Source organism: Varanus komodoensis, unplaced genomic scaffold, assembly GCF_004798865.1.
Source record: "Varanus komodoensis strain SLA01 unplaced genomic scaffold, ASM479886v1 scaffold15, whole genome shotgun sequence".
Lineage (NCBI taxonomy): Eukaryota > Metazoa > Chordata > Lepidosauria > Squamata > Varanidae > Varanus > Varanus komodoensis.
This window is the reverse complement of record NW_025335440.1, coordinates 6,804,251-6,818,381: the sequence shown is the minus strand read 5'-3', so window position 1 is coordinate 6,818,381 and position 14,131 is coordinate 6,804,251. Positions and strand designations below refer to the sequence as shown.

At 51.7% G+C, this 14,131-nt stretch overlaps 1 protein-coding gene across 1 annotated transcript in view; it reads right to left on the bottom strand.

The window, feature by feature from the left end:
• Nucleotides 1-11,338: 11,338 nt before the first annotated feature.
• Nucleotides 11,339-14,131, bottom strand: part of WNT3A (Wnt family member 3A) — an 86,105-nt gene continuing 83,312 nt past the window's right edge. The window contains exons 3-4 of the mRNA XM_044424929.1: nt 13,207-13,472; nt 11,339-11,818 (exon numbers count right to left, since the gene is read on the bottom strand). Of these exons, the coding sequence (XP_044280864.1) occupies nt 11,339-11,818; nt 13,207-13,472 (746 nt within the window). The remainder of the gene's footprint in view (nt 11,819-13,206; nt 13,473-14,131) is intronic.

Sequence of the window (14,131 nt, the reverse complement as noted above, 5' to 3'; positions counted from 1 at the left end):
CCCCGGGCTCTAGATGACTGATCAATGAATCGTACCACCAGTCCCAATATAGAATCTTGGGCAGAGCATTGTGTATTCCCAATTCTGAGAAATCTAATTATTCATACACTCCCTCTTCTGCTTCTTTTATCTATTCAACCAACCCGTAGGAGCACGTGGAGAAATGAGGTCAAGATACACGAGGAAAATATTCATTGAAGTGCTCCTTTCGCAGTTCACATGCTGTCCACAGGAAGCATACATTTTGGATTGTCCCTGCAACTGATGTTTTCAAGAAGGGAGCAAGGCAAACCCTGCTGAAAAAAGGCATTATTGACCTCATTGGCAATTTGAAAGTTAATAAATCATGGACCCAAGCAGCTTTCATCTTACAATTCTTAAAGAACTCATATATGTTGGTGCTGAACCTCTAACAAAAATATGTAACATGTAAGATCAGCTTTGGTACCACAGGGCTGGAGAATGGCCAATGCAAAGCCACTTTTTAAAAAGGGATTCAGGGGGAACTGGGAAATTACAGACAAATTACTTTAAAATACATTTTGGGCTTGGTTGAAAACATTATTAATGTCAGAATTAGTAAACATAGGGAAGGACAAGCCCTGCTGAAAAATGAACCAGCATGGCTTCCACAAAAGCAAGTCCTGCCTCATGAGCCTTTCGGCCTTCTCTGAGAATGTCAATAGAAATTTGTCAAAAAAAAGTCACCAAGGACTCCAGAGCAAACCTGGAAGTCATGGAATAAGCGGGGAGGCCCTTGTAATGATTGTTAACTGGTTAAAGAATGGAAAGCAGAGAGCAGGAATAAACGGTCAATTTTCCAAATAGAGGGATGTAAACAGAGGGGTCCCACAAGGATATTGCGACCTGTGCATTTCACCTGATCCATAAATGATATGAAAGAAGGCGTGAGCAGTGAAGGGGTCAAGTTTGATGATGGTTTTAACCGCTATTTAAGGTGGTTACAACTAATGGGATTGTGAGCTGCTCCAGGAGGTTCTATCCGAACTGGGAGATGGGGCATCAAAATGGCACATGCCATTCCACATGTCAAAACCTTTTTATTTACCCATTATTTTAAGGATTGAGGAATTTTAACTTGGTTTTAATATATTTACAGTCACATTTTGGTTTTTGTTTGTTATTATATGCTATGGTTTAAACCACTGTGCTGCTGGGCTGGTAGATTGAAAGGTCGCCGGTTTGAATCTGCACAACGGGGTGAGTTCCTGTTGCTCTGTCCCAGCTCCTGCCCACCTTGCAGCTCGAAAGCATGCAAATGCAAGTGGGTAAAAAGGTACCACTTCGGTGGGCAGGTAACAGCGTCCCGTGCACTTCGGTGTTTAGCCATGCCGGCCACATGACCACGGAGACCGTCTGCGGACAAACGCTGGCTCCCTCGGCTAGGAAACGGAGATGAGCACCACCCCCTAGAGTCAGGCATGACTGGACTTTAATGTCAATGGGAAACCTTTACCTTTTACCTTATATACCTCCCATCCAGATATGTGGAAAGCATCATCTGGAAACACAGTCCAGAAGACTTCCTTAACTCTTTGTTGAAGAATTAAAATAATTAGAAAAGGGTCACTCTTTTTTTTTTCCTGGTAAAAATTGTATCCTTCCACAGTCTACTAGAAGCACAATTAAGGCTGTGGCTCCATGCAGCAATTTAACATAAACCGCTGAGCTGCTGGGCTGGGTGATTGAAAGGTCACCGGTTCAAATCTGCACAATGGGGCGAGTTCCTGTTGCTCCATCCCAGCTCCTGCCCACCTTGCAGCTCGAAAGCATGCAGATGCAAGTAGATGAAAAGGTACCACTTCGGTGGGCAGGTAACAGCGTTCTTGCACCTCGGTGTTTAGTCATGCCGGCCACATGAGCACAGAGACCATCTGCGGACAAACGCTGGCTCCCTCGGCTGGGAAATGGAGATGAGCACCACCCCCTAGAGTCAGGCATGACTGGACTCTAATGTCATGGGGAAACCTTTACCTTTACCTCTTTATATGTTGTTTATTTATTGTTCTTATTATTGTGAGCTGTCCTGGGATGATTTCCGTGTAGGATAGGGTAAAAATATTTTAAATAAATAAACTCAGGGTAAGCAAGTAGGAACTGATGAGCGCTGGGACAAAACAGATGATCTCAGCATCTGAGCTAGCAGTCACTGATCAAGATCTCGGGGTTGTGGTGGACAGCGCCATGAAAATGCCAGCCCAGTGCGTGGCAGCTCAGGAAAAGAGTAAGCACAGTGTTGGACGTAACTGGGAAAGGACTTGAAAGCAAAACTGCCAGTTCGTCCTGGCCTGATGCAGATCTACGGTGCAGCCACACTTGGAATCTCGTGTTGGGTCTGGTCCTCACACCTGAAAGGGATATCAGTTGGAAAATGTGCAGAAAGGGGTAGCTCAGATGAGCTAGGGGTTGGAACAAGTTTCCTACAAAGGAATGTTGCAACAGCCGAGCTAGCTTTGCTTAGAAAAAAGGCCAGCAAGACGACCCTTGAGAGAGGTGTCCAGAATCGTGCGTTATGGAGGTGGGGGGAGCAAAGAGGGGTCATTTTCTCCCTCTTTTGTAACACTGCTGCCCAAAGGGCTGCATTCCAGCTCGGTAAAGCAAAAAACAGGATGTTCGACAGTTGCAAACTGGCCCTCGCGCCTCCACTGGTGGCGGTCAAGCTGGTGTGTGGCCGCGCTGGAAGTGCTGCCCACCCAGGTGTGGGTCAAGAAGGCCTCGGAAGGGATGTGTCAACGCTCCCGCCTGTTGTGACGGTTTTCGACCCGAGGCCGGAGTCTCACTGCCTCGGTGTCCTGCGCTCTGGGCACTGACCTTTCTTCAACTCCAGCCGGAGAGTTCATTGCTTGACGCGCTTCACCTGCCAACACACACCTTGTGCAGGTAAGCCCCAGAGTGGCTTGTAGCCTCGGGGAATTCTGGCGGAGTGCCTGCGAGTGCATTCAGAGAGGAACACACACAGGACTCCCCAGCTGCCGGGAAGGAACGGCACCTGAGCAAGCGGCTTCCAGCGCCAGGGCAGGGGGAAGTCCAGTCACTGTTTACGTGCTGGGGCCGGCGTGGGTCCCATTGACAGCAGCAGGTCGGGCTTAGCGTTCCTGCAGGGGTCAGAGGGCATGAGCAGGACGGATGAGCAGGCTTCGTACACATGTGTCCATCGCTCTTGCTAACAACGCGCCCAACTCGCTTCCGCTGCCGGTTCCCCAGGAGCCCAGAGAGGAGAAGAATCATGGAATCGTAGAATCGTAGAATAATAGATGCATGGATTCATAGAATAGTAGAATTGTAGATTCATAGAAGAGTAGAGCTGGAAGGAGCCATGAAGGCCATCGAGTCCACCCCCTGCTGCTGCAGGACACCAAGTCACACCATCCCACTCAGGGGGCTGCCCAGTTTCACCTTGAATGTCCCCAGTGTGGGAGAGCCCCCCACCTCCCCAGGCAGCTGGTCCCACTGCCGTCTTGCTCTGACAATATGCAGGCGCTCCCAAAGGAGAATGTAACATACGAAGAGCCCTTTGGGATGGAACCAAAGCCTCTCCAGTCATGGGAAGCAACTGATGTCATGACAGCTGTCCAGCAAGCTCATGGAAGAGAAGGCTAGCAAAGGCTCTAGTCCTGGTGGCTACACATGACATCCAGTGTCAAGGGCAGGATGCCGATACGCACCAGCTCCTGTTTCACTGGTATCCTTCTTGCAGGTTGTTGGCCAACATGTGAACAGAAGGGTGGATGAGATGGACCTTACAGACCAGGCATAATTGCCCACAGACCAGGCAATTATGCCCACAGACCAGGCATAAACTGGCATGCTGAGGCATTGTAACTGTGGTCCTGGAAGTTGCAGATTGCCCCAGTTCTGGAGAAAATGGAAAGCAGCCCTTTAAAAAAGGCTTGGTACGTAAGAGAAGTTTGTCTCAGTTGATTTGGAACAAGGTTTTGTTTGTATCTGCTGGACCCAACGCAAGCTCTGATGCTGGCTTCAGTGGAAGCCACAGTTCTAGGTTTTTTCAGATTGATGTGCGAATCTCCTGAATGCATTTGAGAGCATGTGTACATTTGGGAAAAATGCATGAAAAAGCTCCCTTTTGAAAAATGCACACGAAGACACTTTAACCCATGGGAGAAAAATGCATCCCTACAGATTCTCCTGTGAAAAGCAAACAGAGCTCACAATCTCATGTGGATCTGAGTTGGAATGAGCTTCGAGGTGGGATGTGGAGAACTTCGGTGACCCTGAGTTTTGTGGACTCTCGCGTCCTTGGCCCTGGCTGATGGAAAAGAGAAATGTTGGGATGGCGACTAGCCAGAGGTGGATGGCAGTACCAAAATGGCAGAGTGCTTGCTTTGGGTGCATGAGGATCCATGCTCAATCCTTGATATCTCCAGTTGAAAAGACGTGGCACATAGCGAGCAGAGACCTGTGCGTGAGACTGCGTTCAACCAGAAGGATGCATAGCCCATCCCGATAGGACTCCGGGTCCTACGTTCCTAAGTATCTCCTGACGGAAGCTGGTTGGCAGCAGGCAGAACACGGAGCAAGGAAAGGGAGAACTGGTGTGGACCCACATGGTCCCCAACATGGTCCCCCCAACCTTTCCTGACAGCATTGTGGTTTTTGTTCTGTTTCCTAAGATCTCTTTCTCAGGATAAGAATCAAAAAGATTGGGGGCCAGCGTGCTGTCTAGCAAAGATGTCTGCCAGAGAGCAGGCCTGGACTGGCTTTGTGTCCTGGCGCTCAGGTCTGCACTCCAGGGCTTGGGCAACCTCCCTCTTTGCCGCTTTGCCTTCTGGGAAAGGAGAGTTTTGTGTCTTGCTTGGCCCGGAATGGCAGCCATGTCGTAAATAGACAAGTCCCTCTGCCATGGCAACAGCACTCCCAGAATACCAATTGTGCCCAGTTACCCAAAGGATATCTACTCTCTTGTTTGAATCCCTGGAAACAAAGCAAAGCAAAGCAAAACGAAACACACTAACTCTTTAAGGCAACGAGAATTATAATTATGCATATTTTAATTTTCATTATAAAGTTAAACACATCTATGAAACATAACTGGTACCAAATAATAATAACAATAATAACAATAATAATAATAATAATAATAATAATTACAAGACATCGCTAGCAGGTTGTCAGTAGAAAAGGGATAAAAAGACAATGGGCCACAATCCAGAGTTCCGCAGCCACAAACGAGGAAGGGCTCCACATGAGTAAGGGGCGCCCCATTCTCGGCAAGCCCGTCGGATCTTTTCCATACTGACTTGGAGCCCCCGGAATTGCTCAGCGCAGAGGGGCGCACGCCAGGCCCTGCCTGTGCCAGGTTCCCCCTTTGCATGGGAGCTGCTGGATCGTGGCCTCCTGAGATGGGGCAGATGGACAACCCTATTCCCAAATATAGACTATTCCCAAATTCTGCAAATATATACTCTTACTAGTATATACATTTATTCATAAAATAAATAATCATAAAAAACCATCAGACTTAACAAAATACCAAAAAAAAAGTGACAACTCTACTTTGTACAATAGCTTTGGAATTTCGGGACGGGGGTCGTCGGTTTTTAATAATACATGCATTTGTTATGAAGGGGCGTTGAGCAGGAAATGGGGCAGCAGCGAGGATGCTCTGAGGAGGGCCGGCCATACCATGAAGCAAGGAGACGTTGTGGAGCGAGGCAGCAGAATCCGGAGGGGCACCAGTTCCCTGGCTCCGGTCTCTGGGCGTCATTATTCAGAAGGGCGAGAAGGAGAGAGCAGGAGGGCATTGATCCGGACCTGCCATGGGTGGGACACACTCTGTAAACGCGATGGGAAGTTCAGAACCTCTAGTAGGGCACAAAGCAAGCCATGCCCCAGATACGTGCGCCAGAAGGAAAAATCCAGGACGCTCCCTGCACCGAGCGGATAACACGTGGCTCCATCTGTGGAACACTCTTGCACACTTCCAGTTGCATCACTCGGGCTTGTGCATACGAAATTCCTGATCGATTGGGCCCCACAGACCAGAGTTTCCTCTCTTGCGCTTTGCTGTCAAGGATCCCCGTTGCCCATCCCGTTCTTCTTGCTCCACTAGGCCACGCTGCCCAGTGGTCTCCTCCCGGGTTCTGTTTTAAGCAGGATTCCTAAAACCCTTCCGACAGCCGCAGCTTCCCTTAACGGCACTTCTAGAGGTGTCCCTCACTTCCCCTGGTTTCCATGGCAGCCCCTCACGCCCCCTAAAAATATTCCACAGAAGAGACAATGCTGAATGGAGAAAGCACTGGGGGGTGTGCATAGAAGGGGAGATTCCCCAAAATTGGGCAGGGGGAGCTTCTGCCAGTGCAGCCCTGTGAATCCACCTACCACAGCTCAATCCATTTCCTCTCCCTCCTCGCATGGCATTAACGAAGGGCTTGTCTGCACTGGAAGAAGCATAGTGGCTAAAAATTTTGGGGGGGTGTCATGGCCTAAAGTTTCTTTTTCACACCGAATTTTACTAATGTGCTCAGCCACCCTTGCATGCTGACAAAGCAAGATAATGAAGAGTCTAAATATGAGCAGATGCGCAGATGCATTGAGGTTTTGGTGTGGGGGGGATGCGAAGGCGTTGCAACATGTCCGCAGTGGACATGCGCTCCGTGAATATTTTGAGGGGCACACAGCTAAGGATGAATGCAAATAAGCCGTAACCCAAGTGCGCGCAATCCATAGGCAAAATTAAGAAATAATAATTATAGCAATTAAAAAGTTGGCCGATTCCATCCCTCTTTAGAAATGATGGACAAGCCATTCCAGCCAGCAGCACCCAGGGAGATTCAGGTGAGAATTCCAGCGCGTCCACAGCCTGACTCTGCTCAATGGCACACAGGAGTTGTGACAGGACTCGCTCGGGAAGGATCACGCCAAGAGGCTTGTGTCTGCACGTGGAACACGCTCAGCGGCCACTGTGAGCAGCACCTTGGCGGAGAGCGTGAGTTTTTTCCTAGGATATGCACAGGAGTCTGCGAATGCCTTTTTCACGAGTTGCACCAGGCTGATCTAGGAGCAAAATGGTGCCACCGATTAAATGTTCGACCATTCCCCTTACCTGGCGTGGCTTGGCTAGACTGCTGCAGCAGCGGTGGGGAAGAGATCAGAATGGGCCCTGTGGGGAGCTTCAAGCGCCCCCCTGCCCCGGATGGAAGTTGCTTTCCTCAGGCTTCAGGATGGCCTGGGAGGGAACCAACTCCTGCGGGCACCGAGAGCCGTTTCCACGGACAGATGGTGGGGACGCAGCGGCTTTTGGTCAGGGCTGCAGGGGGAGAGTCGAGCCCCCTTTCCTGTGCGCCGTGACCCACATCCTGCTCTCCCTGCAGCTGCTATCGAACAAAAACTCAAGAATAACCAGGCACTTGCTGATCATGCATTTAATGAACCACGTGGCCTTCATGAAGAATGGTAGATTCTTAACATTGCAGTTGGAAGCACCTTGAACTCTTGGCTGACCTGGGACCCTCCAAATGTAGCAGGACTCCAGCTCCCATCATTCGCAGCTCAAGAGGCTAGCAGCTGGGAGTCTGGGATTCTGCCCACGGCTTGCTTGGGGGTGCCTTATTTGCCCAAGGGCCCCTGTTACCTATCCTGGAATGGCTCTCCAGTGAAAGGGGAAGGAGGATAACGGCAGGGAAAGGGAAATGGGCAACAGCTGTTCATTGCCCATAAATACTAATAAATTACAGCTGGAAAACGTGGTGAAGTGAAATAAAAGCAAAGTAAAATGTTTTCCAGCATGGCTGCCGATCCTTCTTTGGCGGCTTTTGAAAGCCCCCTGGGATGTTGGAAAAAAGAAAGATGGGGGGGGGGGGGGGAGAGAGAGAGCGAGAGTGAGAGAGAGAGCTCTAATCAAAAGTGAAAGAAAAGGCCACACCAAAGCGCTCGACTTCATTCCTTCTGAAACCTGACAGATCATATTCCCGCCATGATTGTACCTGTGTTCCCGCCCCAGGGTGAGTATGAATGGATTCCTAAGCTTTCCATCCATCTAAACGTATATCTAAGATCACTGGAAAAGAAGAAAACCCATCCAGGGCCCTGGCAAACGCCAGTCAACATGTTGATCTCTAGGGCCCATCCGGTAACCCAAGCAGTGGGGGTGCAAGCCACATGAAGCGCCCCCAAGCCCCATTTTGGTGGGGGAGAGACACACGTGCGCTGAACATTGTCACTGCTCTGACTTCAGCTAGACTGAACTCGCCCTCCACATTGTTCGCCTGGATTTCTACCAGACCAGTAGCCAAGGTTTTGGGAAGACGCATCGGTCCCTGCCACCAGCGATCCGCCTCTCCCCGCTGCTGGTCCTTGCAGCTCCCGGCTACGAACGGACCCCTTAAAAGGACAAGAGCCACACCGCCAGCTGACCTAGTCCTCATTGTTGCCCTCTGTCTAGGGGCAGCATCAACGGGGTTGCCTCCCCCCGCCTCCGAGTCTTTGCCACAGTCCCTGAAGACACTAACTGCCGGCCGGCCGGCCCCGGATCGTCCGCTGGCCAAGTGGGATGGAAGCCACACCAAGCTGAGAAAGCCAGGAGTAATTAGAGAGCAGCACTTGCGAAAGGGACCTCGGGGTGCTGGTCGCCTGCAGGCTGAGCATGAGCCAGCTGTGTGACGCGGTGGCCAAGAGGGAGAACGCCACCCTTGGATGCACAGCCAGGAGCGTGGCTTCTAGAGCGAGAGAGGGCTTGCTGCCGCTCTGTACGACTCTGGTGCGCCCACAGCTGGAGTCTTGTGCTCAGTTCTGGACTCCACATTACAAGAGGGATATAGCTAGGTTGGAATCGGGGCAGCGAAGGGCCAGTAGGATGGTGGCTGGTTTGCAGGGGAAGCCAGATGAGGAGAGGCTGAGGGAGCTGGGTCTCTTCAGCCTGGAGAGGAGGAGATTCAGGGGGGACCTGTTAGCAACGTATAGGTACATAAGGGGGTGCCATGCAGAGGTGGGACATGACCTTTTTCCCCTGCAGAGGAGGGCAGGAAGCGCTCCAACGGAGTGAAGCTCAGAGAACCAAGGTTCGATTTGGATGTCAGGAAGTTAGGACCCCGAGAGTATGGAACGGGCTTCCACGGGAGGTGGTTGAAGCCCCATCAGGGAGGGTGTTCAAGGATTGGCTAGACATGCACATGGTAGGCATGTCATGAGTGGAGCCGGCTGGAGCCGGGGGTCAGACTAGATGGCCTAGGAGGCCCCTTCTGACTCGCTCTGTTTCTATGTGTGCATGCATGCAGCCAGAGGTGGATCTGAGCCATTTTGCTGCCCGTCCCCCGCCACCCTGGGCTGGTGAAAGGTAAGGCATTTCTACTGATTTCTCCGGAACAGGGAGATCAAGTTTTGCTCCGTGAACCCCTCTGGTGTCCCAGAAGCCTGCTAGAGAGATGTGACAGTGCGGGAGCAGCTTGACCCCTGCTCAGCCCTGACCTTTGCAGGAAGGTGTCTGCTTCCCCCTTCACACACACCTCCGTGCCCGCAATAGTTGAGCCAACCTTCAGTTCAGTCCCGAATAAAACGGCCCCCATTCGTTCGCTGCTCAACGGTCTAATTCGTGTCTTATTACTTCAGAGGATCCCGCTGCACTGAGACCACAAAAGGGAGTAGGGGTGTGAGTCCCCAGGATTACGGGGGCCTTTCAGTCCGTTTTCTTTGGACCAACTCCTGGGAAAATGGACCGAAAGTGGCAAGAGGCAGAGGAGATGGTGCCCCTTCTCGGCTTGGCAATTACCGGGCCACTCATCTAACGGGCTCATTTCCTTACTTCCCTGCACAGGTCGCTCTGGAGGACTGATTTATTCGGAAACGTGTGGCAAACTGTTTGTGTGGTTTTGTTAGGTGTGACTGGTTAGACTGGAGCAATGCAATTTGCATTGACCACCCAGTGCAGAACGATTGCAAACAAACCTATCTGAAGGCCTTCTGGATGTCCTACTTGACAGTTGCAATGCACACCAGGAATCTGGGAGTGCCCGAAGCCTTTCCCCCCAGAATCCATGCACTCCATGTGGGAACCCAGCTGCGCGCACTGTGTCAGCACCTGCTGGTCCCTGCCTGCACCAAGAGGACTAGCACCCCAAAGAACTCTATTGACAAAGCCAGATTATCTGGAAAAGCGGACTTGCCGTGTCTGCTACGTGAGGTCACCGAAATGGTCGTGCGACAAGCAATCAAGGACAGAGGGATCTTTCTGCCTCGGAAAGCGGAGAGATCAGGACCTCCTCCGCAAGATGTGAATCGTTTCCTTCTCACGTACGGCCTGCGTGAAAATGCAGCGGGGTTGGGGAGCTGTTGTTCTTCGGGTCTGGCAGCATGCCGATTTGGGATTCCTCTTGGGAAGCCCTCTGGGGAAGGGACAACCGGCACGAAGCCTGAGCATGGCAATGGCGAGCATGGCGCACACCCTTCTCATGCTCTGTGGGCTTGGTCAGCGGCCGTGGGTCGCCATTCTCGCGGTTACTGAGCCGCATGGGGGCTCGCCCCATGCCAGAGAACCAATGCCCTCACTCACCTTCATAACCCACCCGCAGCTGCGACGTGGTTCAGCGCACCGCACGTGTGTTCTGTAGGGCCACACACGCGCGACGAGCACCCACCCCATCGCACGCCGTCTCACTCACACTCCACCCAGGGCCACCCCAGGACCTCACTTCCCATCTCCCTCTCCCGCCGCAGAAATACGGTTTCGAGCATCACTCCCTATAAATATGTTATGAGGCGCTACATCAACCAGTTCGGGAGGAAAACAGAACATCGCCGGGCCGTTCCACGGGGCAAAGGGTCATGTACAAGTTCCGCCAGTTCCTGCGAGAAGCTGAACGAAGGGCCTTGGAAGCGACAACGCACCTCTGGCAGTCCTTTCTATATACAGTCCGATAGGCTGGGCTGGAACGTTAAGAGTCCTTGCGCTTGAAGTTCTGTCCGTGTTCATAATGCACAAATAAGCCACGTGTCGGGAAGACGCACAACATTCCAAGGACACTTAACAGCTCGAGTCTTGCTGTCTGTGTTGAGAGAGGAAAGAGCAGAGGCGCCGGAACTTTCTGGGAACCTGCCAGCCGCCCCTGACCCAGCTCTGGGTTGTTGACTAGTGAAAGAATCCACAGCTCCAGCAGGGGTGACGGGAAGCCACCTGTTGGTCTGTCCGTTGCTCGGCTTGCCCGTGAGTTGCGAGGGGGGCTCCGGATGTGACAAACAAGGAGAAATTGGCTTGTGCGAGCTGGGCCGTTTTTCACCTCTTTGAGCGAGTGTTTTTCCGGCGGCGTCCGTTCTCAAGGAGCCGACATCGCCTCTGCATCGCTGCCCATGCGCGAGGACCGCCGCCTTACTTGCACGTGTGGACGTCATACACCCGTACGCACTCTTGGCAGCTGACGTAGCAGCACCAGTGGAAAATGCAGTGACACTTCTCCTTGCGCTTCTCAGTCCGCGTGTTGTGCCCGCGGCCGCAGCACAAGAGGTCGCACCCGTCTATCCCGTGCGAGGTGACGTTGCAGATGCGGTCACGGGTGCCGAAGGAGCCGGTCTCGGGGTTCGGCTCGCAGAAGTTGGGCGAATTCTCGTAGTAGACGAGGTCCCGCTCCGTGGGCGCTTTGAAGAAGTTGTACTTGGGCCGCAGGGTCTCCACCCAGCCGCGCGACTCCCGGTGCTTCTCCACCACCATCTCGGATGCGCTGTCGTACTTGTCCTTCAGGTAGTCCCCGATGACCCGGAAGTCGGGCTGGGACCACCAGCACGTTTTCACCTCGCAGCTGCCCGACAGCCCGTGACACTTGCACTTGAGGTGCATGTGCTCGATGATGGACTGCAAAAGAAAGAGGGAGGCGAAGTGAGATCAAACGGGCAAGGAGAGCGGAAGCCGGAGGCACAGCACGGGCAAGGAAAGGGGAGATCGTACGGCTTTTGAGCACTGATGCTCCGCAGGCATCTCTCGGGTCGCCAGCCTGTTTTATTTCTGTGTTTATTTCTCATGTCTATCCCCCCCAGTAGCTGAAGCTGCTGAATCTTAAGGCTTCCCCAGACTGGCTAAACGGGGGAAACTAAGCCCCACACTCAATTCTTACACTCAATTTTCTGTTCCATGCCTACTCCCCAACTCCCTAAAATCCTATAACATGATCTGATGTGTAGGAGGACAAGACGGCAACTTTGGCCTCCCTAGACAACAGTGTGAATGCTCTGTACTCTCTTGTGACTGCCGTAGCTGCCGGCACGAGGTTTCCTGCCATCTTTCTGGCAGGAAATGCCCCCAAAGCAATAGCGTGGGGCATTCCAGGATACTGGGAATATTCACATTTTCCCTTGGAGTGTCCATCTCCGTGAGGAAGGCACCATTTTCCACCCTTCTGCAGATACCAGATGGAGCTGCCACCTTGCAGAAGAAGACACCTTAGTGGCACTGGGCCCATGAAGGAGCCCAGGACTGGATGCCGGCTACTTCAACAACCTGTAAATACGAGCCTCTGGCTTGATATACTCGAGAGTGGCCCTCCTTCTCCTGAGTAAGTCAAAGCTGTCAGTCAACACACGGTGGGGCGAAATGCCAATTTGCACAGTCAGCAGAACCTCGCCGGAATTTCTTCAACTGTACCATTTCAGGCTGTTTAATTTCCCCCCACAGAGGGAACATGCCCAGAATACTGGCATTTGAGGGAAGGAACAAACTGAGTTTTCTGATATGCCATTTGTCAAAATGCAGGGAGTTTAAATGGTTTGCCATGAAAAAGAAAATTCCGAACTTCTCTCAGCAGCCTGAAATGGTTCCCTTCATGAGAAATGGAGCACACAATTTTGCAATTTGGGGCTGGATTTTATATTAATTACTTAATGTGTGTATGTATATACCACATGCCATTAAGCAGTTTGCTCAATTAAAAAATAAAATACATCTTAGTAAAAGCAGATTTCATTAATTGCGATGTTTAAAGCAGAGAACACCGAAAACATCGGCAAAAGCGAAACGGGAATTGTGCCGTGCTGCGCCTGGCCCAGTGAGGGCTCGGGCCAAGAGATGGGTCTTCAACAGAAATCAAAACCGTGCCTATTTGACACGTCCAACAACTGCAAGGCAGGGGGCCCATTGTTGCTCTTTTTGGTAAAAGGGGATTTAAAAGCTCTTTAATCAGGTTTGTGTAAATGTAACACCAAAACCGCTCAGAGGGGGTGGAGCTAACTACCACTGGTCTTCCTTACAGTCCTTCCGGCTTCATTGTTGTGTCGGTTCATGGCCGAGCGAGCATCTGGTCTGTTCTCTCGAGCATCTGCAAATTCCCGGGACACCATGCTCCCGAACTCCACGTCTTCGCTGCAGCCCCCCCACTTCCAGCCTTCTCCAGGAGGGCCCTTGTGTCGCGTGTCACAACCGCAGATGGTGGCCGAGCCTTCGGCACAGGATCTGGTCACCGCGAAGGCCACGCCGGCAGAGGCGATGGCGTGGACGAAGGCCGACTCCCTGGTGGCTGAAAGAGCAGAGAAAACATGGTGCTAAGCGCCGACGAGTTGACAAGGAAAATGGGTTACTTTGCCAAAGACAAGGAAAATGGGTTACTTTGCCAAACGGAACATGGAGACCAGGAGGCTGGGCTAGAAAACCCCTAGGCAAAAGTGCAGAAAGCAAATTATGCATGCTAACGCTGAGATAGATGCTCTTTTGTAATATTTCATTTCCTTTTGTAATAGCACACATATCCCAACAGGAATGTTCCTAATGGAAGTTAAATCTATCTTCTGGAAATACCGGGAGCCAGAGCTGGTTCAGGGGCTTGCCCCCTGCAGCTCTGTAAGAATCGCTGCTCCGGGGTGATGCCCAATCAGGCCAGACTCTCGTGATGGCCCTGGCTTTTCTCTAGATATTTTGGTTGTAAGAGGAAGGTATACACAGGGTGCAGATTTAGTCATTCCTGCAGCAGCTGCTGCAGATGAAGTACAATCATTCGTTGTGGTCTTCTTTGCAAGAGAGCCGCCGAGCTGGATGGCCAACCTGCAGAGCAGCCGTGAATTGCGCGGAAAAACAACCATCGGAAAAGATGGCACAAGCAAAACGGTGCCGTGAGCTTTCCTTCTGATACCAAGGGGTCATTCTGGTGTACAAAAGCAGATGGGGGGTGGAAATTTCCCC